The 25,967-nt window shown below is 33.8% G+C and overlaps 1 protein-coding gene across 1 annotated transcript in view; it reads left to right on the top strand.

Moving 5' to 3' along the window:
* Positions 1-323: 323 nt before the first annotated feature.
* Positions 324-25,967, top strand: part of KNTC1 (kinetochore associated 1) — a 30,804-nt gene continuing 5,160 nt past the window's right edge. The window contains exons 1-54 of the mRNA XM_026041769.1: positions 324-458; positions 579-699; positions 1,065-1,180; positions 1,514-1,586; positions 1,676-1,753; positions 2,237-2,271; positions 2,507-2,617; positions 3,453-3,546; positions 3,858-3,910; positions 4,143-4,255; positions 5,021-5,075; positions 5,673-5,771; positions 6,034-6,077; positions 6,193-6,258; positions 6,351-6,426; positions 6,649-6,774; positions 6,859-6,948; positions 7,522-7,587; positions 8,001-8,062; positions 8,467-8,578; positions 8,666-8,809; positions 9,054-9,110; positions 9,189-9,290; positions 10,077-10,193; positions 10,744-10,887; positions 11,154-11,252; positions 11,634-11,737; positions 11,906-12,011; positions 12,394-12,528; positions 13,249-13,368; positions 14,208-14,277; positions 14,354-14,421; positions 14,796-15,085; positions 15,287-15,459; positions 15,642-15,739; positions 16,638-16,779; positions 16,963-17,019; positions 17,515-17,678; positions 18,211-18,315; positions 18,568-18,696; positions 19,303-19,419; positions 19,762-19,871; positions 20,114-20,324; positions 20,950-21,039; positions 21,209-21,380; positions 21,738-21,796; positions 21,984-22,200; positions 22,356-22,429; positions 22,673-22,883; positions 22,988-23,097; positions 23,649-23,698; positions 24,366-24,444; positions 25,026-25,144; positions 25,507-25,642. Coding sequence (XP_025897554.1) covers positions 327-458; positions 579-699; positions 1,065-1,180; positions 1,514-1,586; positions 1,676-1,753; positions 2,237-2,271; positions 2,507-2,617; positions 3,453-3,546; positions 3,858-3,910; positions 4,143-4,255; positions 5,021-5,075; positions 5,673-5,771; positions 6,034-6,077; positions 6,193-6,258; positions 6,351-6,426; positions 6,649-6,774; positions 6,859-6,948; positions 7,522-7,587; positions 8,001-8,062; positions 8,467-8,578; positions 8,666-8,809; positions 9,054-9,110; positions 9,189-9,290; positions 10,077-10,193; positions 10,744-10,887; positions 11,154-11,252; positions 11,634-11,737; positions 11,906-12,011; positions 12,394-12,528; positions 13,249-13,368; positions 14,208-14,277; positions 14,354-14,421; positions 14,796-15,085; positions 15,287-15,459; positions 15,642-15,739; positions 16,638-16,779; positions 16,963-17,019; positions 17,515-17,678; positions 18,211-18,315; positions 18,568-18,696; positions 19,303-19,419; positions 19,762-19,871; positions 20,114-20,324; positions 20,950-21,039; positions 21,209-21,380; positions 21,738-21,796; positions 21,984-22,200; positions 22,356-22,429; positions 22,673-22,883; positions 22,988-23,097; positions 23,649-23,698; positions 24,366-24,444; positions 25,026-25,144; positions 25,507-25,642 — 5,901 coding nt within the window. The 5' untranslated portion in view covers positions 324-326. The remainder of the gene's footprint in view (positions 459-578; positions 700-1,064; positions 1,181-1,513; positions 1,587-1,675; positions 1,754-2,236; positions 2,272-2,506; positions 2,618-3,452; positions 3,547-3,857; positions 3,911-4,142; positions 4,256-5,020; positions 5,076-5,672; positions 5,772-6,033; positions 6,078-6,192; positions 6,259-6,350; positions 6,427-6,648; positions 6,775-6,858; positions 6,949-7,521; positions 7,588-8,000; positions 8,063-8,466; positions 8,579-8,665; positions 8,810-9,053; positions 9,111-9,188; positions 9,291-10,076; positions 10,194-10,743; positions 10,888-11,153; positions 11,253-11,633; positions 11,738-11,905; positions 12,012-12,393; positions 12,529-13,248; positions 13,369-14,207; positions 14,278-14,353; positions 14,422-14,795; positions 15,086-15,286; positions 15,460-15,641; positions 15,740-16,637; positions 16,780-16,962; positions 17,020-17,514; positions 17,679-18,210; positions 18,316-18,567; positions 18,697-19,302; positions 19,420-19,761; positions 19,872-20,113; positions 20,325-20,949; positions 21,040-21,208; positions 21,381-21,737; positions 21,797-21,983; positions 22,201-22,355; positions 22,430-22,672; positions 22,884-22,987; positions 23,098-23,648; positions 23,699-24,365; positions 24,445-25,025; positions 25,145-25,506; positions 25,643-25,967) is intronic.

The following is a 25,967-nucleotide window of genomic DNA, read 5'->3' as shown; positions in this document are numbered from 1 at the left end:
CCCGCCAGGTGCCCGGATGCAGCGGGGCGGAGAGAGGCAGCGAGCGGGACGCGCCGCGGGGCACTCTGGGAGGAGAGAGGGAGTAGGCAGTGTCCTAGCAACGCGGAGGGGCGGGAAAGGCATTCGCTTCTGGAGGAAGTTTGGCCTGAGCTGCGGCCGGTAGCGATGGCGAGCGGTTCCCGCCAATTTTAAAGACTGAAGCGGCGGGGGCAGCTTCTCGGGGCGGCGGTGAGGAAGTTTTATTTACAAGATCTCTGTCTTAAAAATAACCTTTTTTTTTTTTTTTTTTTTAAAGTATTTTCCTGCTGTCTTTGTTGCAGGGAAACATGTGGAACGATATCGAGCTGCTTGCGAACGATGACACAGGAAGCGAGAGGCTCTTCGTGGGGTTGGGGCAGGAGTGCGGGACTGCGCTCTACCAAGTGGATACACTGGTCCAAATAACGTCTTCCGAGAAGGTAGATGTCACYAGGGCCGCCTGTTCCTCCCTCTTGATAATTACCAAAACTTGGCTGTCGTATTCTGCAGCACTAGAGCAATTACAGCTATATTTACAGCTATAACCTCCTTTCTCGTAGGTCTCAGTGAATCCACAGCTGTATGCGTGCAGCTCCAGGGATGGCAACATTATTGTGGTTGACAGATCAGTGGTACTTCTCGACAGTACTGGCCAGTCTCTTCAGATGCACATTCAGTTTGGTAAGATCATCACTTTACAATTCAGCTAGAAGTGAAAATGGGCTTTTAAAAATATGTATTTTTTTTGTTTGCATAGAATATTAAAAATACCTTGCATGACCGTTTACCCTGCAGAAGGAAGCATTATAATGTATGSCTAAATAATAAAACGGTATTGCTGTTTCTGAGTGCTATTAACAGCATTTCTGTACAATCTATCCCTCTCTGAAATGCAACTATGCCTTTCGCAGCATTTTGATTTATCAAAGTAAATATTTTTGGAAGAAAAAAAAATCTGTGATATTGTCCACTCCTGTGTTTCAGATATGAACTCCTATTAATAACAAAATCTTAATATTTGTTATTTTATTATGGATTTTTTTCAGATACTAATGTGGATGTGGTTGGTATGTGTCAAGAAAAACAGTTTCTTGTGGTTGGTGAGAGAAGTGGCAATCTCCATCTTATTCACATACCATCAAAACAAACCTTGTTAACTAAGGTACAGCACTTTGTCTTTCTTGAAAGCCTTTCTTTTTCAGATTTTTTTTTCCCCTCCAAATATACTTGGAAAGGTCTTTAGTTGTAACTTGTCTCCATTTTAAATAATTATACAGATTAGTGAGGCATTCTTATTCCTGTAAATAACAAATAAGCACAATATGTCCATATATATGTATATGCTATATAAACAAGAATCATTTCAATGAGAACATGAAGATCAAAGTCTAAGGACTACTCTTCTGCTCTGTTCCAAAAGTCTGGTTTTTTTTTTTTTTCCCTCCCCAAAGGTAGAATAATAGGAGTAATAGTTTTTATGTTGATTCTATTTTAGATTTTAGTTGAAAAATCTTCAAGTGAAAAGACTTATTTAAATCTCATTATTGAAAAAGATAATGCAGATACAGGTAAGTTTCAAATGATTTTGCCTTTATCTCAGTTCTTGTTTCCTTTTTTGTTTCTGTTTTTTAATTCTTTTTTTTTTCTCTTTTTAAAGGTATCTATCATATGTTCATTCTCACAAGCAATGGATTCTTTTGTATTATGTGCCTCYCACTCGCAAAAACTCAAGAAGGTAGGATGATCTACAAAGTTTTTAGGATTTTCATATGAACTGTATTTATCTTTATTTAAAATGCTTTTCTATGCATCTTTTCAGTGGGGTTAAGAATCTTGTCCTAAACTATTTTGTGTGATCTTGGGTTTGTTTCCAAAGGAAACTGAAATACAATTAATTATATAGTAAAATTACTTTTGCATCCTTCCAAAAACTTCTTTAGCTTGTGTTCTAGTAAGTCACTGTTTTAGAGAGAGTATTGAGTATTATGGAAGCAGTATTTAAGTCATAATGTAATATTGTACTGCAATTTTTAATGCCGTGTAAGATAGTTACTAGTTATTTTTCTGTAACTTCACATTGTGATCACAGAAAAAGACCCTATCAGTGATAGGGGCCAATGTATTTTGCATAATAGTAAGGTTAGCATCAAATATCTTAAAGTGAGTTTGGTCCTGTATATTTTTTAACACTGTTATGTGTATATGTTTTTTAACATAGCAATTGACAATATGGATATGATTACAGCAAAGAAGGTAAGAAATACCTGTTCTCCAGCATATATATAATGCACAGAGTTTGTAACATAACTATGAAATGCATGGGTCAGAGCTGCTTACTGGTTTATTCCTACAACTAGTAATTGTGTGTCTTTTTTTTCCTTGTATTGGAGAAGTAAGCAGTTAAGTTCAAAGTTTCATGCACTGATATATAGATAACTTTTAATTTCTTTTTGTTTTCCTTCCTTCCTTTTCCCTCCTCCCCTGCAAGTTACAAGGACAGATTAAAACAGCTTTCGTTTCCACAGAAGAGTATCACAGCCTTGGCTGTCAGAATTTTGTGATAAGTAACTCAATGAACAACATCCATCTGATAATAGGGGTAAATAGAAAAATATTTATAATGATTTTTGTGATCAGTGATGTTATTTGTTCCATCTACAATATTTATCTCCTTAAAAAGTTGAAAAAGAAAACATTATGTTTTATGGGCTAAAGCTTCTTGTTTGTCAGTTCCTTCATTGCAGATTTTAAAGCTTTAAGTTCTATTTGTGCGTATGTTTTGTCCTCTAAGGAAACAATTGCTGTTTCAGACCTGGCACTGTTATTATAAGTAGCGGATTTTTTTTTTTTTTTTTTAATAAATCCTTAGACCTTAATAAATCACTGTGRTACCTAGATTTGCCATGCTAGCATATAGTCTAGTCCTTGGGCTTAGAGAGAACAAGCCAAAGTTGGCCAAAGTCTTCCTATCAAATCAAGACTATCCTATCCTATCAAATCAAGAATTCCTATCAAGACTTCCCGTTCAATAAAGTCCTGTCAAAGTAATAATTTAAGGTCTCAACAACTTAAGCATGTATTAACTAAAGGAACTAACAAATAAGTTTAAAAATTTTTGAAATGCTCTGCTGGATTGGAAATGTTCTTAGAGTTCATTGTTTGAAGCCTGTTGACTTCAATGCAGTTTCTCTCAGTAGGGTCAGTACATCATTCAGATTTCATATTCCGACTGTGATCATATATGTAGTAAAAGCCATTCTTGATGTGGGGAAGGAGAAAAGCTAAATTTTAAACATAGTTTTTCTGACTCACAACATTCACAGGGAAGAGAGTATTTGATTAGTCTTGCAACTTTACAAATGTTTTCAAAATTAAAGAACGAAATCTGTCACTGATCTCACACTATGTAAAACCCCATTTTACTTTGTCAATAGGGTAAAGGTGATTATGTACTCTCCAAATGGGAGATAGACAGTACCAATAATCTGATATCTGCACAAAGTTTTGCTGATTCAAGTCTAATCAAAGGTAAAAAAAAAAATTTCTTCATCCAAAAATGTAGAATTCATATTTAATTAAAGTAATACATTTTCAGTTGCCTTATTTAGTAAATACAAAGAAAAAATATATTGTAAAAATACAATCAAGGTGTATGCTTCAAAATTCTTGAGTTTRTATGAATTCTGCTTTTGTTGAGGCTAAAATTCTAATGGTAAATCATAAGTCTGTAAAGTTAAACATTTTTTTTTCAATGCTTGATTGTATATTATAAAACATTCGTGCTTCAAATATTTTTAAGAAAAATATTAAATTTACATAAATATGACTGTTATTTTTAGGTACAATGAAACTTCAGGTTCTTGACAATCTTCTACTTGTTTTAGATACAGAGGTAAGTGTAACAATTTAGAACAATTATTTTGAAATTATATCTCTAAATATATATATTTCTATAAAATAATGATACCTATCTTTTCAGAGACTATGGTATTATTTTTTTATTATTCCTCATAGTAATTATTTAAACTATGGAATATAACATTCTGCTCAAAAAAAAGACAACAAATATAATCTGTGAAGAAAATTATGAGAGCATATCTTAATGTTTGTATGTTTTAATCTAGAATATTTTGAGCATGTGGGATGTCTATACTCTTACTTTAATTTGGGATTGGCCCTCAGTTCATGTTGAAGAATATCTTCTAACTACAGATTCAGATTCTTCTTCAGTCACACAGTAAGTAAGTGTTATAGCATRAGTTCTGAAAAGTTGTCTATCATTACAAGAAATGCCCAACAGTCACTTGATATTTCTATRGTAAAGGGTTTTTAGAAAGAATAATTTCTATTTAGTTCAGATAAGCAACTAGAGTCATGCTTGGACATCAAGAAGTCTAAGAACTGAACTACATGGTAGGAAACATCCCTTCTGCACCTCCATGTATTTTGCCGAGATTTTTCTAGGCAGTGGGCCAAAATACTGGACTGTAGCTCAAGTATTCTTGAGTCTGCATTGTAGACAAAAATCCGTGTTGTTTTCCTCAGAGATTCTTTTTCTTGGCTTGTCTGTTTCTGCTAAGAAAGCTTCAACTGAATCTATATTACTTTGGAAATCCTTGTTCGGAGTAAGGCGTGTAATATTGTTTACAAACCTGATGTTATAAAAAAGCTATATCTTCAGAAAGATCTTCGTTATGCAGATGGAGAAAAGTTACACTAGCCTCCTTAAAGATGTTCTATTTAACTATAAAAGAAGTTAATTGAAAACAATACTTGCTCTTTCCATTACTCTGGCTATTGGAGAAAAGAATACATGTTATAAAAGATTTAAAAGGTCAGAAATTAAATGTCCTTTATATGCTAAAATATTTTTAGGTCCTTCATAAGATTCTAAAATATACCAGTTTCTATGGAAAACTAAATTTTATAAAACTCAGAAGCTGGAATAGTTTTAACAGTAGATTGATACAACATTTTGCTCTTTTTCTTCTTTCTTCCGTAGACAAGGGCTTGCCAGTGTTAAACTGATAATCCTGACAGTACCCGATAATAAACAGGTACAACCTCTTTATCTGTTTTCTCTTCCTCAATCACTACGTGATTACTAATGAAAAACAATACAAGATGGCTAAATATTTGGGCATGCAGAATTTACAGGGGTTCAAGATCAAAACTGAGACTTGCCATCTAGATAATTTAGTATACTGAAAAGGGGGGTCACTACTGTTTCTTCTAAGACTAGAGGGCAAGCAACTCTGCTGTTTGATTATTTTTTAATTGTGGTTTAATAGTAGCCAAATAGGCAGCAGAATTTGCTATTGTCTCATGTACCTTCACAGGTTTCTTTAGTGCACTCTTTGCTGCATTCAGCATTTATCTGCATGTGCAAATAGTAGCATTAACTGAAATAGAATGCCACAGGGAACACAGTATAATATTTTAAATCAAGCAGGTCTAATTACAGATAAGAATATCTGAAACTGCACTATATATGTGTATATATTAATAARGACTTCCATCTAATTCTATAATAACGCAGAAATTATTTGCAAATAGGACACACTTTTTTTTYCTGACTTTTATATTTGTGCCTTTGTTCTTTCCTTTTTTTCTGTTTCCTGTTGTTATTTTTRTTTTCTTTTGTTTTTCTCCAGATGAAAAGTCTAATGGTTTTTGCACTGCCTACTATGCAATTGTTRTATTCTTTGGAAGTATCTATTGTTTCTTCACTTGTTCAAAGTGGGATCAATACAGTATGTTTAATTTTTTTTCTTTAAAGAAATGTAATTATATGAGTAGATATAATTATTAAAGAGAGTACTGTGTTATTCTTGCTAGATTAGAATGAAATTATGCTAAAGATTTTGCAGGAAGAAGTCAAATTCTAAAAGATGTGATGATGGATATAGTGTGGCCTGGTTATGATTTGGGGCAGGGGGAAGAATAAGAAGTCACAGTTATGCTATTTTATGACTCGTTTGAAACACTAATGATTTCTCTTCTTTCTTATCACAGGATACAATATACTTCTTGGAAGGAATTCACGAAAATCATCAGAGGTAAGATAATGTTCTACATAGCACCAGACTACTGTTGTATAAAAATGGCAGCTTCATTCTACATACTGTTATTTTTACAGTAGGTAAGCTAAAATTGTTCCCTTATCATCCTCAGTTCCCTTGAAGGCCCAGTTTCTGTTGTTGTGATGAGAAGTTTAACAGAAGCCTTGCCAGAAAACAGGTACTTTTTTCCTTGAAATTTAGGGTTTTTTTCCCAATCTGTAACTTGGCACTTAAATTTAAGTATGATGCTTTACTTTATTTCGCCCCTAGACTAAGTCGCTTACTTCACAAGCACAAATTTGCTGAAGCTGAGAATTTTGCTATTCAGTTTGAACTGGATGTTGAGGTAAGTTGCCCATTTTTGATAATTATATTGGGAGATAAATTAGCATAGCTGAASTTAAAACCAAATTCTCTTTTCCAGTGGAGGTTGTGCTGTATTTCTTATAACAATCTGCAGGAATAGATAGATTTTAGCAATAGCCTTTAAAAAGACAGTATTTAGAYCTTTTAAGTTGAAGTATATCAAATTGAAAATGGAATGTTTTTGTTTGTTTTTTAACAACAGCTTGTATACAAAGTGAAAGCAAACACTATTTTAGAGAGATTRGCTTCAGCTTCTGTTGGGAGTTACGGTCAAACAGTCTGGCTTGATCTTGTGAATGAAGCCAAAGAAAATTTGCAAAAAATTCAGGTACGTTTTTGTGTTCARTCTTCCGTATATTTTCATTCAAATTATAAAGGCAGTCAGAATTAATCTATTTTTTTCCTCAAACAGGATAGCCAGTTTGTTGTGGATTACTGCATAAATGCTCCATGGCCACTATATGAAACAACTCAAGAAATGTTAAACTATGCTAAAGTCAGGGTAAGTTTTTCTTTTTTTTTTTTCCCCCTCTCTTTTTTAACCAAACTTCTTATTTGTTTACTCTTGTTGCATAAAGAAGCAAAGCTTCTTCTGGTCTAGTTCTTGCTATTAACAGCACATATGCTAGTCATGTTGACTAAAAGAGAAAAAGTTGCTTCTAGGGTATATTTGCAGTCTGTGGGTTAATTATCTACTTAACTTACATGAATTATTTTTACCGCTTCCTGTGTAAGGGCATTAAAAAATTGCTGTTTTGTTTTCATATTAAAGTTTTAGTTTTGAATAGTGGTCTTAAGTTCTTTGCCTTTCAGAAYTGAAAGCACAAAATATGTGATTTTTCCCCTCTAAACATTTTAGTCTTTCCCACCTTGTTATACAGAACCAGAAGTGCATATTATCTGTCTGATCCTGCATGCATGTAGAAATACAGTTACAGCCAAAATCGTRGAATAAAGCCCACAATTTACAGAGGTGATAGGTTTTTGCTAGTATCCTCATTAAATTCATATTACCGTGTCCAATACATTCTGCAGCAACTGAGGTGTCAGCCAAATTTTTCTGTATTTGTTTCAGATCTTGAAGAAAGATGACAGGCCCATTGCTTTGTCACCTGATGGACCTTTGGTATCCATAACTGAGGTGAGGACAAGCATATGTCCTACCAAATGCTAAACACTTATGATGTAGGGTTTCAAGAAGTTTGTAGTACTGTCAGCTTTCTGAATTAAGTGATTCATTCAGTCATAGAAAGATTCATTACTAAGTGCTCCAGATTTGGAGGAAGAAACTTTCTTAGGGGCTTTTATTTACTTATTTCTTAGTTCTGTTGTATATCACACAACTTTAATACAAAATTTCATTTTTATAAASAGTTTTCATTGATTATTCTTGAACTGGATGAATCTTTTTTTTTAGACAAACTGTATTACCTATGTAATTAACTGAGATTTTTAGTCTTTTCCTGCATCTCTGCTTTATGATAGTTGTTCTAACCATGTAATACTGATCCTCTGTAATCCAGATATTGATCTTAATCTCTTGTCTGTAAACAGGTATTGAGAGCTCAGTCAAGACTTACCACTTTTTATGGAGCCTTTGGACTAGAGAAATTCAGGTTTGCTTTTTAAGATTTGTGAAGACTGAAGGTAAATGTAGTTTAAATGGCTAATGCATCTGCAATTGAAATTGAKATTTTTAAACTTGTAAAGTTTACTAAACTTTAAATTCCTGCTTTTCTTCCTGAAGTTCCCGTTTTTCCACTGTGGAGGATGAGAAGTTGAATTAGCCTATATGCTGAAAACATTTGTTACCTATTGCACACAAATGTCTTGTGCAGACATATATGTGTGTGTGTATACATTTTTTTAAGTGATGTTAGAAGCATGTAATTCCCTCCTTCACGATTTAAAAGTGCCCTTGACTCTTACAGTACATAGAACTAGTTAGCAAAGTTTTTTTTCCTCACCTTTCTTTTTACTATTGATTTATAGTAAGAGTTTTTCTTTTCTTAACTTTCAGTGGTATTGCATGGACAGAATTCTTAAATAATGAAGACATTTTCAAGAACATCCTTTTTCAGCTAGAAGAAGGAAATTTACCTTGTGCACAGTACCTCTGGCTTAGGCATCAGGTGAGAGAACATAGCCATCGCTTTGGTGCTTATGGGGGATATTAAGTCCCCTTTAAACCTGTTAACTGTTCTGTCTTGATATTTTAGGCAGAATTTGAAAGCTGCTTTGATGAGAAAATGCTAGAGAATCTGCTCAATGCCATCCATGTCACAGTTCCTATAAAKGAACTATGTTTATGGCTTAAAAATGTTGTGATACCTTTCTTAAGAAGAGTTGTGCCAAAGGGACAGGTAGGACTACTAAGGAAATGTCTTATCTGTATAYAGACTTAATAAATACAGAATGTAATTTTCTTAGACCAAGACAATTTTATAGTCAAAACTAGAGAAATGGCCTTTAAAAAAAAAAAGCCAGAACTCTCTTCTTGCTTTATTTTTTCCCCTACAATTTTAAAAGAACCAATTTTAAATATAATTTTAAATTCAAATTTTCTTTTGCTATATGGCATAATTCCTGTAACTGTGTTTATTTCAGAAAATATTAGCAAAATGGCTGGAACAAGCTGCTCGAAATCTTGAATTAACTGATAAGGTTAGTCAAACTGCAGAAACTTTGTCTTGCATTTCTTTATGTGTAATATTGTTTGCYGACGTCAATTATTTTTAACAGGCAAATTGGCCAGAAAACGGGCTGCAAATGGCAGAGACCTTTTTTACAAGTAAAAATCAAGGTGAAATGGGAAYGACAACATTTTACCAGTGGAATCCTTTGGTAAGAAAAGTGACAGGAATGTAATTATTTGATGTTAAGAAATATCTGAACATATGCCCTGTGCTAGAATTGAGCTAGAAWGATTAGATTATTAATCCCCGTAATTGGGGATCTAATGTGAGAAAGAATGAATTCAGAGAAAGGAAAAGGCTGAGTTCCAATCTTCCTTGGTTTAAAGAAGATGAAAAATAAAATTGGTACAACATTAATACCAATAAAGATGCAGTCTCAACATGCATAATATATCTGAGTATCTTGGAATACACAAATAAGCTTGTGTACGAAAAGGGCCTTCAATTTCTGTAAAGAACTTCTATGCAACTTATATCAGAACCATGTTTCATCTCCATCAAATTTTTTTTCTTTTGCTGTTACTCATTTTCTCTAGACCCTAACATAGCTATTTTAAAATCAGCTAGGTTATAAATAGTGAGTTATGTAAATACAAATCTATATATTACATATTCTAGATATACAGAAGCATCTATAAAAACGGTAGTATGAAAGTGGAAAATGATAAAGCTTGAATCTAAATAGATGTGCTGAAAACAAGGACATTCTCTATTCATTAATTCTACTGTCTTTCTAATGCTGAATTATCCTCATCTTCAGAGAGATTTTTTTTTCCTTAGCACCTTATCAGAAATTCTTGCTACATTGTAAGTCAATTATCCTTATATCAGAAATATGGAGAATAAATTCTTTTCTTCCTCTTTATGGCAGCATTCAACTGATTTGAAGACTGTAGTAAGATATCTAATGTTTTACCTATGAATACTGTTACAGAGATGTGGTGACTGTGAAGAGGTGCATCGGTTAAAGAAGCTGGTAAATGATTTGCATGAACTGATAAATCTGTACAGAAAATACAACTGCAGGCTGGCACTCTGTGATTTTGAAAAGGTAATTATGCAGCACTTCAAAAACAATGCTTGTAGTGGATAGTTCTGGTAAGGAGAAACATGTTATAAGATAGGATTTGAAGATCAGCAGAACAAGAATTCTGAAATTTTCCACTAATTGTTTTAATCTTCACTAGTATTCATAAACTATTTCTATTTTATAAGACTATTTGTAAGATTTGTAAGACTATTTTATACATTGTGTTATAAATTTTGTTTCAGTGGGAATATAAGTGTATAATGTGTTGTGGTACTAAGAACAAGTATGACTTGAACCCCATTCATTTTAATTTTTGGCAAATCATATATACTAAATCCTGGTCCAAGCATTAGCAACAGAAAACCTAAAAGTACAACTGAAAAATAAACTGCTTTGTAAAAGAAAAACATTGATTGTTTACTTCTATGTCAGCTAAATAGATTTTAATTTCACAGATCTTTCCATTGATTTATTTGGGCAATAGAAGTTGAATTAGGTCATCAGAGAAATAAAGGATCTCATTGTAAAACATAACATGTTCTAACCTGCAGTTTTTCTACTTTTTGCCCAGGAAAATGCAACTACTATTGTGTTTCGCATGTTTGATAAAATTTTGGCACCTGAGCTTGTCCCATCCATTTTGGAAAAGTTTATAAAGCCTTACCTGTGCGAACATAATCTACAAAAAGATGAACTACTTTTACAGTATATAAAGGTATGAAGAAAGCATGAATAAGCAGGAAATCTAATCCAATTGATCAAACCATTGTTTACTTAACTTCAAGACCAGCTTCCTAATAAGCTTATCTCTGTTAATAAAAATTTATTGAAAGTTACTATTTCGGCAATAGAATAACAGAAAAAGTAGAGACTAGCCAATCTTTCCTTTAGTATGCAAAATCCTTTTCATTGTTGTCTATTTCATTGTGTATTCCTGGCTTTTCTAAATTCAAATATCCTAATCTTTATCAAAATGTACAGGACTTACTGGAACGTTGTCGTACACGGTCTACTTCAGTATTTGAAACTGCATGGGAGGCAAAGGCAATAGCTGCCATTGGCTGCATCTCTGATACAGATGTACGTATGTTTTACCAGGTAGTCATTATGTAGCTATAATGTATTAGTTTAGATGAAACAAAATGTTCTCAAATGCTTTAAATATTTGTTTATGCAAGGTTTCAAGTTAGGGACATAACAGCATAGTTTTGTTGACATGACATGGAAAGTGTACCAGTTCTAGTAGATGTGAAACTTGAGGTCTGCAGTGTCATAAGTGACTATATACATTTTTTAATCTAATTTAACATATCATATTATGATAATGATTTTGCCTTTATACAAGTAGAGATTAGGCCAGGAAATAAAATGCTTATCTAAATCAATCGTATGTGAATGATACTTTGAGATTACCTGATACGTTATTTGGAAAAAAAAATAATTCCTTATTTTCTTTTATAGCTGAAATTTGATGCAGTTCTGCAAATCATGCATGGTGCAATGGTACCATGGAGCGCAGCAGTGGAGCTGCTGGTAAAGCAACATTTGGAAATGAATCACTTCAAGTAAGGCAACATCCCACACTCTGCCTCTCATTCTTCAGATGATTTGCTGTATTCTTTCAACAACATTTTATTTTTATTTCTTTTTTGAAAAGAAGTAATGTATGCTCTGTATTATGATGGTCAATTCTAAGTAGCAAGGAGACTAATAATGGTCTGATTTTTCTGCAGAGTAAAGTTATTGCAGGAGAATTACCAACTGATGGAGATGAAGAAACTTCTGCGAGCTTATGGGATAAGAGATACTAATCTCTTAAAGGACAAGCAGATGATAATGGTGATCAGCACTTTTCCTATGACTTCTATTAAGCAAAAATCTGCATGTTTATCTGCATGTAATTTGGGATATTAAAGGCCAGATTTTGTCAAAGAATTTAGCAGATAGCACCTGCCATCTGTTATCAACATCCATTTGCTTATGTGGTTGGGACTTCCTGGCACTGTCTGAGCTAATAATTACAAAGGATAACTTACACATCTATACCAACTTTTCCTAGCCTGATCCCATTTAATCAAATGTTAGTATTTAAWAAAATTTTATCTGCAGGCAACTTCTAGATAACTTGCTCAGTACAGGCTGTAGAATTGCAATGTAGAATTATTTCACATAAATGACTTTATCCTATAACAAGCTAAACTTTTTAACTTTTCTCTTGCAGAGGCTGGTGAAATATATTCTTAAACAAGACACTCCTACTTCTTTAGAAGATGCTTTGAAAATTGTAACAGCATATATGTTGCCCACTGTAGAAGTCTACATCTTGAGAATGATAGACCTGATTGATAAAGAAAGGGTACTGGAATAATTCATGCCACGATCTCAGAAGTGAAAGACACTGTGCCCCGTTTTCCAAAACAGTGACAGGAGTTGCACTATTTGCAAATTTGATACACAGTTTTCCTATTTGTATTTTATTGCACTTCTATTAATTGCACACACAAACTAACTATACTTAACAATGAAAATAAGACCTTTGTCAGAGTTTTAAACATAGTGAACCCTTTTTGAAGTTTTGAAAGTGAAGTAGTTGCTTGAACAAGTTGCTTTCTTACTAATATGACCAAAAAATGAGTTGGTAATGCAATGTTATACCACAATACATAACTGCTTCTTTGATATTAAGAATGCCTAAGTTTTGTATATACCTCACAGAATATGTTTTATGATGCAAGGTATTGAATAATTCAAACTTAAGACTTTTCTGAGCTATTTTACAAGACTGCAATTTAATTTGCTTTTTATCACCCTCAGCAAGTAAACACATAGATTACACTGAATGCTTTGTAGCTTAGTGAAAATTATTCATGGGATTTAAGGAAATCATGTCATGGTAAATGCATTTTATGAAGACAATGGATCATCAACAGAGCATAAATCCTGACCAGACTATCAGACAAGCATTGTATTGAAGTAAAGAAACCTGCCTAACGTAGCTGTTAAGAAAATTAAACCCTTCCAAAAGCAAGTACTTTTTTTTGTTTTGCTGTTCCTGATTTATGTATTTTTCCTGCAGGGAGAAGAATCTCTTATTCTATTAAAATCACTGAATCTTGCTGAAGCTGAGAAAGTTGCAGAGAGATTGACCGTGTGGGGGACACTGGTATTGCAGAATAAAGCAGATAATTCTGAGGAGGTACTATTTTTTTCAAATCATAAAGTGTATACATTAATTATTCTAAATACTCCTACTAATGCACTTTAAAATGCTTGGAGAAAAGCTGCTTCTTTCAGCAAGGAGGGCTGATGAATTGGCCCTACTTTGAGCAGAAGGTTGGGCTATGTGTTCTCTGGAAATTTCTTCCTCCTGAATTATCTGATTCTGTATGGTGTAAAATTACTCAGTGATATTTTTTAAGGCGTCTCGACACAATGGCATCACCATCTGAACTCAGTTAATACTTGCATAAATTCTCCTGCATTATTATACTTCCAGTCTTATGTATTTTCCAGCTCTTAGTTCAGTTGCTTTGGAAATATTCAAACCAATTCAAACGTTGTAGAAGGTGTGGTTTTACCACACACCAAAGTGGGATGAAGCACCACACATAACAAGGTGCATCATTAGCTTGCAACCACAGAGGAGCATTTATTGTTCTTTTGTTTAACAGTTGTTTTGGGAGACTATTCCGCTAAGGTGATAGAAGAACAAAGAGGGCAAAGTGAAAAGTGTTTCAAAATTCTTGTGAGATCTAACAAACTGTAGTGGAGTAAATATATATTGCAGCTATAAATATATGCTATTTCTACAAAGAATACATATTTACAATAAATTTCTGTTCCCTTTCAACTAATGTTATTTCTAGCAGTTAGAACTGTTGCCAAAAATATTTGCTGAACATTGCATAATATTTTAATAGAGGAGAAGCCTGAAAATCACAACCTGATAGTGGCATCATTTTGACCAAATCAAAACCTTAACCTCTCTCTCTCTCTCTCTCTCTCTCTCTCTCCCTCCCTCCCTCTCTCCTTCAGCGCAAAACACAAATGCTTATGACAAAGACACTTGTGGAAATCCTAAAATTCCTGTTTAGCATTCAAAAAGGTAAGCTATAACTTGCAAATGTTACATTTTTTTTTGTAAGTGAAGTCAGGAAGTAATTGTTTTTCTTCCCCAACAGAAAATCCTCTAAAGAAAGATGAATGTGAAGCAAACCTGAAAATGTTTGAAACACTTGCTATCCTGCAGGTTGGTATTTTCCTAGTTTTAAGCTACTTTTGATTTACTGTGGTTGTTTCAATTGCTCATATAATGAGAATGATATGAAAAATGTTTGCAACATTTGTGCAAAAAATGTTATGCTAAAAAATAAAGGATGTTGGATAAAGTTCCCAAATACTAGAACCCAGTTTTATCTCAAATTGTTGTCATGTCTGGCATGCCAACTAGTACAATCCTATACAATTCTCAGGTATAGTATTGGTATTAGAATCAGCCACAGATCATTCTCAATAGATTCTTTGGGGTACTCCTGCTCTATGCTTTAAGATTTTGATTAATGAAAGACTGAAACTATTTAACTTCTGTAAAAGCCTAGGTCATCATATTTTCTTTTGTTGCAGGAAGATTTTGATATCTTTCTTTCAGTCAAAGATTTCAGGAATCCTTCACTGATGTCTAGGCTTCTTGAGGAGCACATAAAAGCTTATGAAACTGTCAGATCTTTGTCAAAGTCCAAAAAAGCACAAACAGTGAATTGTGATTCACAAGATAAAACAAATAATCGATCCACTGGGTCAAGATTGTATAGGCTGGCTTTGCTTCTGCAAAGGACAGAACAAGAACTGGGAGAAAAACTGGCCTTGAGAGCATTAGATGCTGGAAGAGTTGAAGACGCTATGAAAATATGCAGGTAAAATTTCAGAGGAGTTCAATTCTTTTTTTAATGGGCTTTTTTTGTATCCATTTCTGATACTTTGTAGAAGTAGGTATAGAACAAAGGATAATTTTTTTTTCTTCTTTCCCTTATCATAAAAGGAAGAGGAACTTTTTAAGCAATATTTGATGCTCTTCTTATTTTTATTATTGTCTAAAATAAAGATCTTTTTAATAGGGAGTTCTATGAAAATCACTGTAATGAAGAAACAGGGAAGCTACTATTCTCGGCATGTCAAAGGCTTTGTCATATGTTAGGAGCTGATGTTCCAATGATCACCCCTAAAGATACAAATCTTCCGGCAGTGGTCTATGAAATGGCTTGCCAAGCAGCTACCATATGCAGTCCTGGTAATTATTATTTATCTTTTATAATGTTTGAAAATCATTTTTCCAAACAACTCTTTTCAAATGAATAAGGAAAAAAGTGAATGTCTATGCATGCCTCTAAAAATAGGCAACACAAAAAATATTTTAATAAGAAATGTGAGCCTTCCATTAATAGTATGCTAATAATATTGATATTTTTACAGATTTGCTATTAGACTCTCTGGAACTATGTAAATACACCCTGGCTGCCAAGGATATTTACAGACAATGCCAAATAGAAAACTGTGGATTTACAGCAAAGGTATTTTCGTTGAACTTTCACAGAATTACAGAATATCGAAAGTAGAATCTCCACACCTCAACCATTCAGTGATTCATTGAGAATTCTTTCAAATACCTCTGTCAATATTTGATCAGTTATCTTAAAAACAAACAAAAACCTACTGCATAAGCCAGTGAAAGATGATGTGAGTACTAAAAGCACTGCAACAGTGACACAAGCACAAGTGGATTTACACAATTTGTGTTTCAGTAAAACAAACAAAATCTTAATACTGCAACTCTGATAATTAGTAGTAGTTTTATTGAAAAAGCTGTTGCCAAGCCTGCTAGAGAGCATAGAAATCTGACTTTACCAAAAGCAGGGAGGGTTTGTTTTATAAATGCACGTATTGTTTCTCAAATGCATGTATTATGTGAAAGCATTTCCAACAGTTTTGTAAAATTTTAAGATGGATTAAGTTCTTGAATAGCTTCTTTGTTTTTTGTTCAGGTCAAGCAGTGCTTTGAGTTATTTAAAATAAATAGGCTCTTACAGTTCAAGCAGAGTAGATCAAAGAACAGAGGCAAGCATATTTATGCACTGAATATTGTTTTGCTTAAAAAGGAGAGGAAAAAAAGAAAAATGTCTGTAATATGAATGTTGATACTGATCCTCCATTAAATTACTCATGAATGAGTTTTGACTTTGTAACTAAATAAATGCAACGTTAAAGAGAAATGTTACTAGTATATGGGATTAAGGGGATTTTCTACCTATTTAACATAAAAGAGAGTAGCATAATAGAAATCTATTTTCAATAAAAGATTATGTTCTTTTTTGTAGTTGAAAGCTGTAATCTTTTGCAATGCTGTGTTTATTAGTAGACATACCTAGTGGGTTCTTTTGATTATTTATACTATTAACAAGTTTTATTTAGGCAACAGCTTTTGGAGGAGATAAAGATCCTTATGAAGAGTGGACTTATGATGACTTCTTTAATGAAGATGGGATAGTTCTTGATCCACAGATAGCTCTTCCGGTTGCATATGAAACTATTGCTTCCCTTCTGCCTATTTCTGGTAATTTTCCTGAACTTTGAGTCACTATAAAATTATTTCATAACTATTAACGTGGGAACAGAAATATTTCCACTCATGTGGAAATTAACACCACTATTGCACCATTAAGGGGGATATAAACTATGGAGTTGGCTTCTTTATGTTCTGCTTCTCTGAGCTAACTGAAGATTATGTGTCTTTCAGAGAACAAACTGTATCCCTTGGATTCGACAAGCTTGGCAAACTGTGCATTTACTAAAGGTACTCTGACAAAAGATTGACCATGTTAAAAGTATAAATAACCAGATAACTAGATAATGTGGCCTTTAAGTTAAACCCAGATAAGCATCACTAGCTTGTGATTTTAATGTAGATGTACAGATGTTCTACTTATAGGGAGACAGCCTGATTCAAGGCATAAGACAACTAGGCTTGATAGTGATTTCTGTCATTCACCTGCGTATTTTGGGGCATGTTGTCAAAGACTGTAGATTTCCTCAGTTCGGACGTGCCATAATTACTGTCTGGGGCTTTCCAAAAAGATGAGACAACTGGGTTTTGAACCGAAGTGGGATTCTGTATTAAAAACCTTGCCAATTTAAGGTTTATGAAAGAAGCATGAATGAAGTTAAGGATGATCTTATATCAGTTCAATAAAGAAAAACAAAAACTGGTCTGATATATTAAGCATATTATTGTTGGAATTTGTCTGTGCACTAACTGTTTTCTGTGGTTGTTTGGTGAAATGTATCATAGGACAGAACCTTTTGCTGCCAGCTAGAACACCCATCTGTGCAGAGCTACAGAACCTCATGGAGTGTAGTCAATGTGAGTTAGCTTTGCGTCTAATAGTCTGCTCATTTGGATCCTGTCTTCAGCATGGTATATCAAACAACATGGATTTGTCCCTGAGTGAAAAGGTAATGACAAAGACTATGCTGAATTTTACTGGGGTGGGGGGAGAAACAGAACTATATCAGCCACTAAAAAATTTAGAGGTAATGTACAAGTAACTGATAGGTTAGCACAGGACTATTCCCAAAAACTTCCTGAAGAATTACCACCATCTGATCAGATGTGCACTCATTTTGTGAAATGACAGGTTTTTTCCTCTAATTCCAATGAGCATCTGATTCTCTTTGCAAAGTATATTCTGAGCTAAACTCCAGGCCTCTGCAAGGAGATCAGGAATCAAACTGTTCTTAGTAGTAGGTTACTATATTTTTTCACATTGTGTCTTTGATTTACATGGGAAAGGCTGCAAGAATAATATTCAAGAAATATTACTTCATTCGAAAGTACTAGGAAACAAAAAATCCCCTTTCTATTCAACAGGGAACTTTCTAAGAACTTTATTCTGAAAATAAAATTACTATAGTGCTTCTTGGTATAAATGACATGAGAATTAAGGTCTATTTTTAAGCATGAGCTGACTGTCTTTTTCCATATTAGCTACATGATGGCAAAATGCTATCTGACACCAAAAGCTTTCTCATTGGTATGAAACAGAAGTGCACTTCAGCAATTATGACCACTATCCAGACCTTATTACACAAGGTAAGAAAGTTCTGTCTGAAGAAGTGGCTACCCTTCCTACCAAAAGCCCATTCTGAGATTTTCTTGCAACCAAATGCTGTAAAAAACACATGGTATCGAAAAAAAATCGTGCATCTTAGAAAACCATGCTTCTATGGTGATTGGTGAAAGAAGCAGTGACAGTGGCTGACTCTATGTGTCTCTCATATACTCTACATAAACCTTAAGAATTCATTTTAATAGATGTTTATAACTTTGTTTTTAAATATACAGGTATTCAACTGTCGTCTCATAGATCAGAAACTGGCTTTGGGATACTGCACCATTTTGCCCAAGGAAGATATGTTCAATAAACTCTGGGATGTCATAAACAATTCATGGCAAAATTATAAAAAAGTTCTGGTAAATTCACAAGACTTTCTTCAACATACACAGTGTGTTAAAGAGTTTCTTCCAAGATGTTAGGAATGTCTTAGAACTGCAGTAGTTTGCTCTTATTAAGGTTGCAGTTGATCAAAGTTCCTCACTTGTACTAAGGGCAGTGCTGTGAGGTAAACCACTTCTATTTATTGCAGAGTAGAGTTGTGCACTGCTGCTACAACATTTTGGAAAAGTTGTTCTTTGACAGTAATTGAGAAGAATGAAAGGAATAACTACAATTGCAATACAGAGGGTGATGGGAAGCAAAGGATAAAGAAAAAGGGAAAGAGAGTGCCATCTATTTGTAGAATAGGTTGTTCTAAAAACCCCTTTTGTATTGTTACTGCTTTCACGAGTACAACACCAGGAGAATTTCTTGAGAAACTCAGTTTTAAAGTAACTAGACCAGAAGCTATGATCTGCCAACCTGGGAGGTGTGATAACCCCAATTATATTTTCTGAAGATTGTTTTCTCCTTGTTCATTTCTGTGATCTTCTCTGAATTGTTTAAGCTCCCCCAGAGATTTAGGCCTTAGTATTATTTACTTTCAAGTTTACTATAATTCTACTTCTACTCTCTCCTTTAAGGCAGTAGCTCTGGTTGGAGCACAGCTTGCTACCCACTGTGGTGAAGAGGAGGAAAAAAGAAAGTTCCAAGAATTGATTACCGATGCAGAATGGGGTATCCAACTTGGTAACTTTGGGGTAAGTTTGAATATTCTCATGGCTTTATTAACTGATTAAATGTTAATAGAGTTTGAAATGTATTTTGCATTATTTTCAGCTTCATGTATAAGGGAAGCTGGGTTTTTATTTTAACTTTTCATTCTACCTGTGCTGAAAAAAAAAATCAGAAATTGAGTAATATATTAATTAAGATTGCTGTGAAAGAACTTTAAGAGTTTAAGCAACTTCTGGCACAGGGCATGTTCAGAAAATATATTGCTTTTTCTTGCTCTGCACTGTAGCTAAAGGAAAAATTAAAAGGCTAGCTAAATAAAGAATTATTTTGGGGAGGAAGAACACTAAATCTTTCTTTATCTGTAGATTTCTTTCAAGAATGCATTTAGACAACCACCAGTAAGGAAGAAGGAACTCATAAGAACTCTCGTCCAAAATCCGAAAGTAGACACAGATCTCATATTGAATTACTGCAGGTAATAATCGAAGCAAATCAGGCCTGTGCTTAATTACTGCCGTAATGATACCTATCAAAATCTGTTTTGATCTAGTAGATCTTGATTTTTATAACATACAAATTGTTTTGTTTGGTTTTGTTTGTTTTCTTTAAGTACATAAATCAGAGTAAATTCTGGCCTTGGTGAATTTGTTCATAAGAAAATAAGTATCTTGTCCGCACAAAAGGTCCATACAAGAAAAACATTCTGTTCTCTTCTAGAACTTTTATGCTGGACAGTGATGCCGCACTGCAGCTTTGCATTGAAACACTTCTTCTCCAGAATGCTAATACAAATCATATTGAAGATGACTCTGCAGAACGCAGCGAGAAGCAACCTCATTCTACTCTACTAGCTAGAGCACTAGCAATAATTCCTCTACTGAAAAGCACAAAAGATCTGGTCATGAGCCTCAGTGGAATATTGTACAAGGTAAAAAAATATATATACACAAGTAAAAAGCAAAACAAACAGAAATGCATACAGAAAGTATGCATTTTATCTCAAATTTTGTACATCACATAAATGACAGAGTAAAGCAATCACTTATGGCTATAATTCCATGGAAATTTTTAAAAAACCCATCAAGTTCTGCTACAGAATGAAAATGCTAAATTTCAGTTTTCTAGAGGAAAATGTAGAGCAAAACATCTAATTATCCCTAAAGAGAGATAAAGTCTTCCTATCCCAACATGCATTTAAAAAAAGAACAAAATAGTAAAATACAAAGTTGCTTTCAAAGAACATACCATACTGGAAATGTTTTTAAATGCTGCATAAAAAAGTATAAAGGGGCAAAATAAGGTATATGGGGGAAAGTTTTTGTTTGTTTTCTCATCTGTTTATCACTAACATAATCGATCTTTCTGCAATATCCTAGCTCTTTTCTTAGGATTTATAGTTTTGAAACAGTCTGTTGTCTTAGGCCCATAAGTCATGATGGTTACTATTTCTTCTATGTTATGCCTATTTAATTAGAATTAAAATTGAATTAAGTGCAACTCAGTCGTGTGTTTTCTATAAGAGAAGTCATATAAAATATTATCATTTTGAACAGCTCGATCCATATGACTATGAAACTATTGAAATTGTCCTGAAAGTAATACAAAATGCTGATGAAAAGAATACCAGTATCCAGCTGAACCAGGTATGGCCAAATTCACAATTGTTACTTGTTGTTATATATGTGCCAAATTAATTGTTGTTATATATGTGCCAAAACCTTAGGTTTTACTGGAGTGAAAAATATAGTAGTAACAAGTTTTGTTTTGTTCCCCTCCCCCCCTTTCATTTCCTCTCTCTCTTTTTGTCCCTAGGCTTTGAGTCTTCTCAAACATCTGGAGTCTTATAAAAGAATTTCCCCACCTGTGGACCTGGAACACCAATATGTTTTAGAGCATGTGATTCCCTTATCTCCAGCTGCTCAAACCAGATTACCCTTTCATCTGATATTCTTTAGAACAGCAAAGTGTTTCTGGAACATAATATGTATGTTCAGTATTCTTTCTAGCTTGATACATATATTCTCTTTCATTCATGTACATGAGCTTAAAAGATCAACAGTATGTACTAATGTCACTGTATTTCTAATGCTTCTTAAAGCACTGTGCTCCCAAACTGCTACTGGCAACTGCCTTTCAATGAAGTTAACACAATAAATTACAGAGTTCTGTCCTTAAATGCGTATAGAACCACTCAGAGATGAAAGTAACCCACATATCCCACATACCAGGCTGGCATATATATAATTACGATTATATTCATTTTCCTCCCAATGGAGTGCTTGATTTTTATAAAGGTAGACTTGTGGCACTCTCATAAGCAGGACTCTCTATTTCCTTACAGCTGCAGAGCTCAGTGAGGAATCATTTCCAACACTTCTGTTAATTTCCAAGTTAATGAAGGTAAAGTTACATCTTTAAAAGAATTTTCAGTTATCTTTTTCCCCGCCTCTTGGGGAGTTGGGGGGGGGGGGCACACAGGGGAAACACTTTTATGTGTTGTATCTTTTTATTTGTTTGCTTTTTAATTTGCTTATAACTCACTTAAAAGTTGCCAGAAGGCCTTTAATGCTTTTTAATGCTTTTCTAGGTTTCACTGGATACCTTACACATGTCTGCAGCTCGACATGTCTTTGAAAAAAAACTGAAACCAAAAATATTTGAAATGAGAAACAGTGGATATACGTCAGTTATTAACAAAGAAACAACTAAAACCATACAGACAATTCAATCTTATCTGTTGTCTATCATTAATCCAGAGTGGGCTGTTGCTATTGCTCACAAGATTGCACAAGAATTTCCAACAGGTAAGGAACATGCCTAACTTGAAGGAAGAAGTAGCTGCGAGGAAGAGAGCAGGCTTGAGAAAAGAAAAACTAGTCTGTAAGCAAACTTGTATGAAAACTGATTTTTTTTTTTTTTTTTTTTTTTTTCCTCCTCCCCACTGCCCCCTTCCTCTAAGGTCCTGACCAGATTCAGGCATTGAAATTCTGTCTCTATCTAGCTGGAAAATGGCTAAAGAACACAACAACTAAGGTAATGACAAACTGCTTGCAAAACTGTAGTTATCTTACCAGGTATTTATTAGAGTTTTGTCTTTTGGAACTTTAAGACAGTGAAGTATACAGTATGTAAGGTGTACATACAGAAATACATCAGAAAAGCCAGTCTTGGTACCTTCTGTTAACTGTTTAGTACCGTAAGAAAGTTGATGTGATTTTTCTAGAGCTTTTGAATAAAAGGGGGTTGTGTTATATAAAAAAATTGTGTTTTCTAAAGGATGATGCACATGAAAAAGCAGAAGTCCTCCAGAAGAAGTTATATATGCAGTATAAGAGATCAGCTACAGAAAATGTTCTTTTACTTCACAAGTTGAACACTGCAGAGCACTTAAAATCTATTGGGAAACCAACAAGCCTTATCATTTTACTATATGAGCATTGCAGTATAGACCAAAGAATACAAAATCCAACTGGCAGAGATTACCCAGGCAAGTATGCTATATCTGGTTCCAAAAGGACCAAAAAAAATTTGAAAAATCCTAGGCAAGGAAGTACCTGTTTATAAATGTATTGTCTCAATCTATTTATGTAGATATCCATGCAGCAGCAAAGGAGATAGCTGAAATTAACGACTTGGATATGAACAAAATTTGGGATAAGCTGCTAGATAAATGGCTCTGCCCAAGCATACTGCCATCAGAAGTAAGTCATCTCTGGAGATTTGTTGTTACATAAAATTGGCCAGTTATATGAAGTATATTTTTTCCCTTGTTCAAAAAAAAAAAAAGCACTACTAAGCATTAGTAGTCAGATATTTAAGTTGCATGTGAATTCAGACTATGAACAATTTCAATACCATCTTTATTTTTGAAAGCCATTATCTCTAGCAAGAATCATTTGAAATGCTGCTCCTGATAAATTTATTAGCCTCACCCAACAATGACTCCAGTGTTTGCAAGCAGCCAAATCCTTTCCTGTTGCAGCTTAAAGCAAACTGAGGGTTGACTGCTACCTATGTTGTACCCCATGCAGGGTACAAGTGCAGGGACCAGAAACCGTTTCTGCTTTAAAATATCAGTTAGCAGGGCGAGTGATGAAGGACTGTTGACTGTCACACATACAGTTAAAAAAGACAGATAAAAGTCAAAATTGCCAAGCCTTTAGATAGGGTTTAACTAAATAACCACAAACCAGCAATTTTTGCAAACACTTCACATAACTCTTACAACTTTTTCTCCTCATATATTTTTAAGAAAGCTGAAGGAATCTTTGGCGATCTAAAGGAAGATGAAGAACTCAGAAGGTATGTTATTTTAAATGTATTAGAGCCAATTATTCTTATCTTGCAAGTTTAACTATATCCAACACTTGTATAAGGAAGAAATCTATTAAAGTAGGAGATTGAGAACTCGCTGCTGCTGTCTCTAATAAGAGAAAAATCCTATCAAGACCAATAATAAACAAGTATAGGCAAAAAATGTCTTGTTGGTGCTTATGATCTTAGACATGGTGTTTGTACCCTATCAAATAGTAAAGTAACTATTAATTACTGCTAATATGCAAAAATAGAGCTGCATAGGAGATGGCTGCCCTATAGCATTCCCATTTCTGCTGCTTTGCTGCGAGTGCAGAATCTACACTTTAACGAAATCTGTTTTCCTCTACATATTGTAACTGGAGCAGTTCTGTCCTCTAGATATCTATGGCATTAGATAATATAAAAATATCTTTCTGTCTATATTTTGATGTCAGTTCTGAATCTTTAAATACTTGGTTGTAAAACAAAATTCAATTTGCAATAACTTACATATGTAAGTGCTTATAAGAATATTTATGGGTATTTCCCATTATTTAGACTCAGAATCCCTTATCCTCAAAGAGTGAACTATATTTAAATTTATATGAAGAAGTTACATTGTATTTTAGTGGCAAATGCTGTATTTGTGTTTAAAATAAATGCATTTTTGCAGAGTTATATATCTACTTCAGTCACGCCCAATGGATTACAGTTCAAGATTGCTTTTTGCAATTACAACATCAGCCACATCTGTAAGTTTAGTTTCAACTTGCTAAAACTTTCATGTCCTATTAAAATCAAATATTATCCTTTTTTTAAAACTGTATTGATTTCAAATACACAATTTGCATTTATCTCTGGGTAGTTTATATACCTGTATGAGTTCTAGACTTTTCCCCTTTCCCTTCTTTTGGATTAAAATCAATGTTCATCAAATTTTGCTGAAGAGGTATGAGTGCATATTTGATTATATTTTGATATCATATGAAGAGAGAGATTATATAGAGAGATTTTCTCATTTGCATTAATACTCTAAACCTATAAAACATCTGGTTTGGCTTTGAAGTTGACAAATATTTAAGCTAGTATTTATTAATTTTTAATTAATTTAATTTTACGCTAACATTTATTAATATTTTTAAAAGTAAAGGTAATCCAGTCTGTTACTTAACATAGCTTTATACTAAATTAATGCTAAGTCTTAGACCATGCAAAACACATATAATTGTGTTTTGGGTTGGGTTGAATTGGGTTAAACAGCTGAAAAGGGGATTATGTTTTTACTTTTTCTGTTTACTTTTTTTTTTCCTTTCTTTCTTCTCTCCCCTCTCAGCCCATTGGTGTTAATCAACTGACCTTTGCTCACAGGAGCAGAGCACTTAAGTGTCTGCTCTACTTGGCAGATACCAATACTGTGGAATCACTCTTCAAGAAACCCATTGAGAAAGTAAAGTAAGATGAATTTTCCTTAAGGTATTAATTAACAATAACATATTGCTGGACTTAACAGACATTAGTGATGTCAAATACCTACGTGTGGGTCTCCATGTGAGAATTAAATTCTAGTGCAAGTTATAGGAACTGTTTTATCTTTAGAAATTATCCAAGAACACTCTCATTCAGAATCAGGATTCTGTAGGCAATTACCAAGATCCTTGATCTTTTTCATTAATACAAACACTTTTATTAAAGCCACAGAAAACACTTTTTCAATATTTTCCCTGAATTTGATTATGCTACTTATAATAATCACTATAAATCTAATCAGCTCCTGTTTTTTATCCCCCTTCCTCCCTCCCTCTTTTTTTAAACAGGTATTTTCTAAAATGCTGCATTTATCTGGCAGAGTTTGAAACTTTAAATATTCCATATACTTATGAATCATTTCATAAAAGCCCCAAGGAAGGAATGATCAAAGGACTATGGAAGAATCACAGCCATGAACCCACAGTACGTGCATCTTTCTACATACGGCATATATTTCTAAAAATAAATTGTTCTACAGTACTTGTACTACTCATGGTCTCTTTACAATACCAGGGAGTATACAGTTACCCTAAAGACTCTTCTGTTTCAGAGTGCCAATATCAGAGGATGAAAAACATCTCACTAGGTGGTTGTTCTTTTGCCATAATGCTTAATAAGTTGCTGTTTACAAGTTGGTGTGCTGAGTACTTACCCATCACATGATTATTTCCTAGTATTATTTTATGTTTTCCTCCTTGGCCTTTTGTAAGGCCATTCTGGCAAACAAAAAGTATACTATCCTGAATGC

The sequence above is a fragment of the Nothoprocta perdicaria genome, unplaced genomic scaffold (assembly GCF_003342845.1).
Source record: "Nothoprocta perdicaria isolate Ctin4 unplaced genomic scaffold, notPer1 scaffold_294, whole genome shotgun sequence".
NCBI lineage: Eukaryota > Metazoa > Chordata > Aves > Tinamiformes > Tinamidae > Nothoprocta > Nothoprocta perdicaria.
The sequence above is the reverse complement of the archived record's forward strand: the minus strand, read 5'-3'. Positions and strand labels throughout refer to the sequence as shown.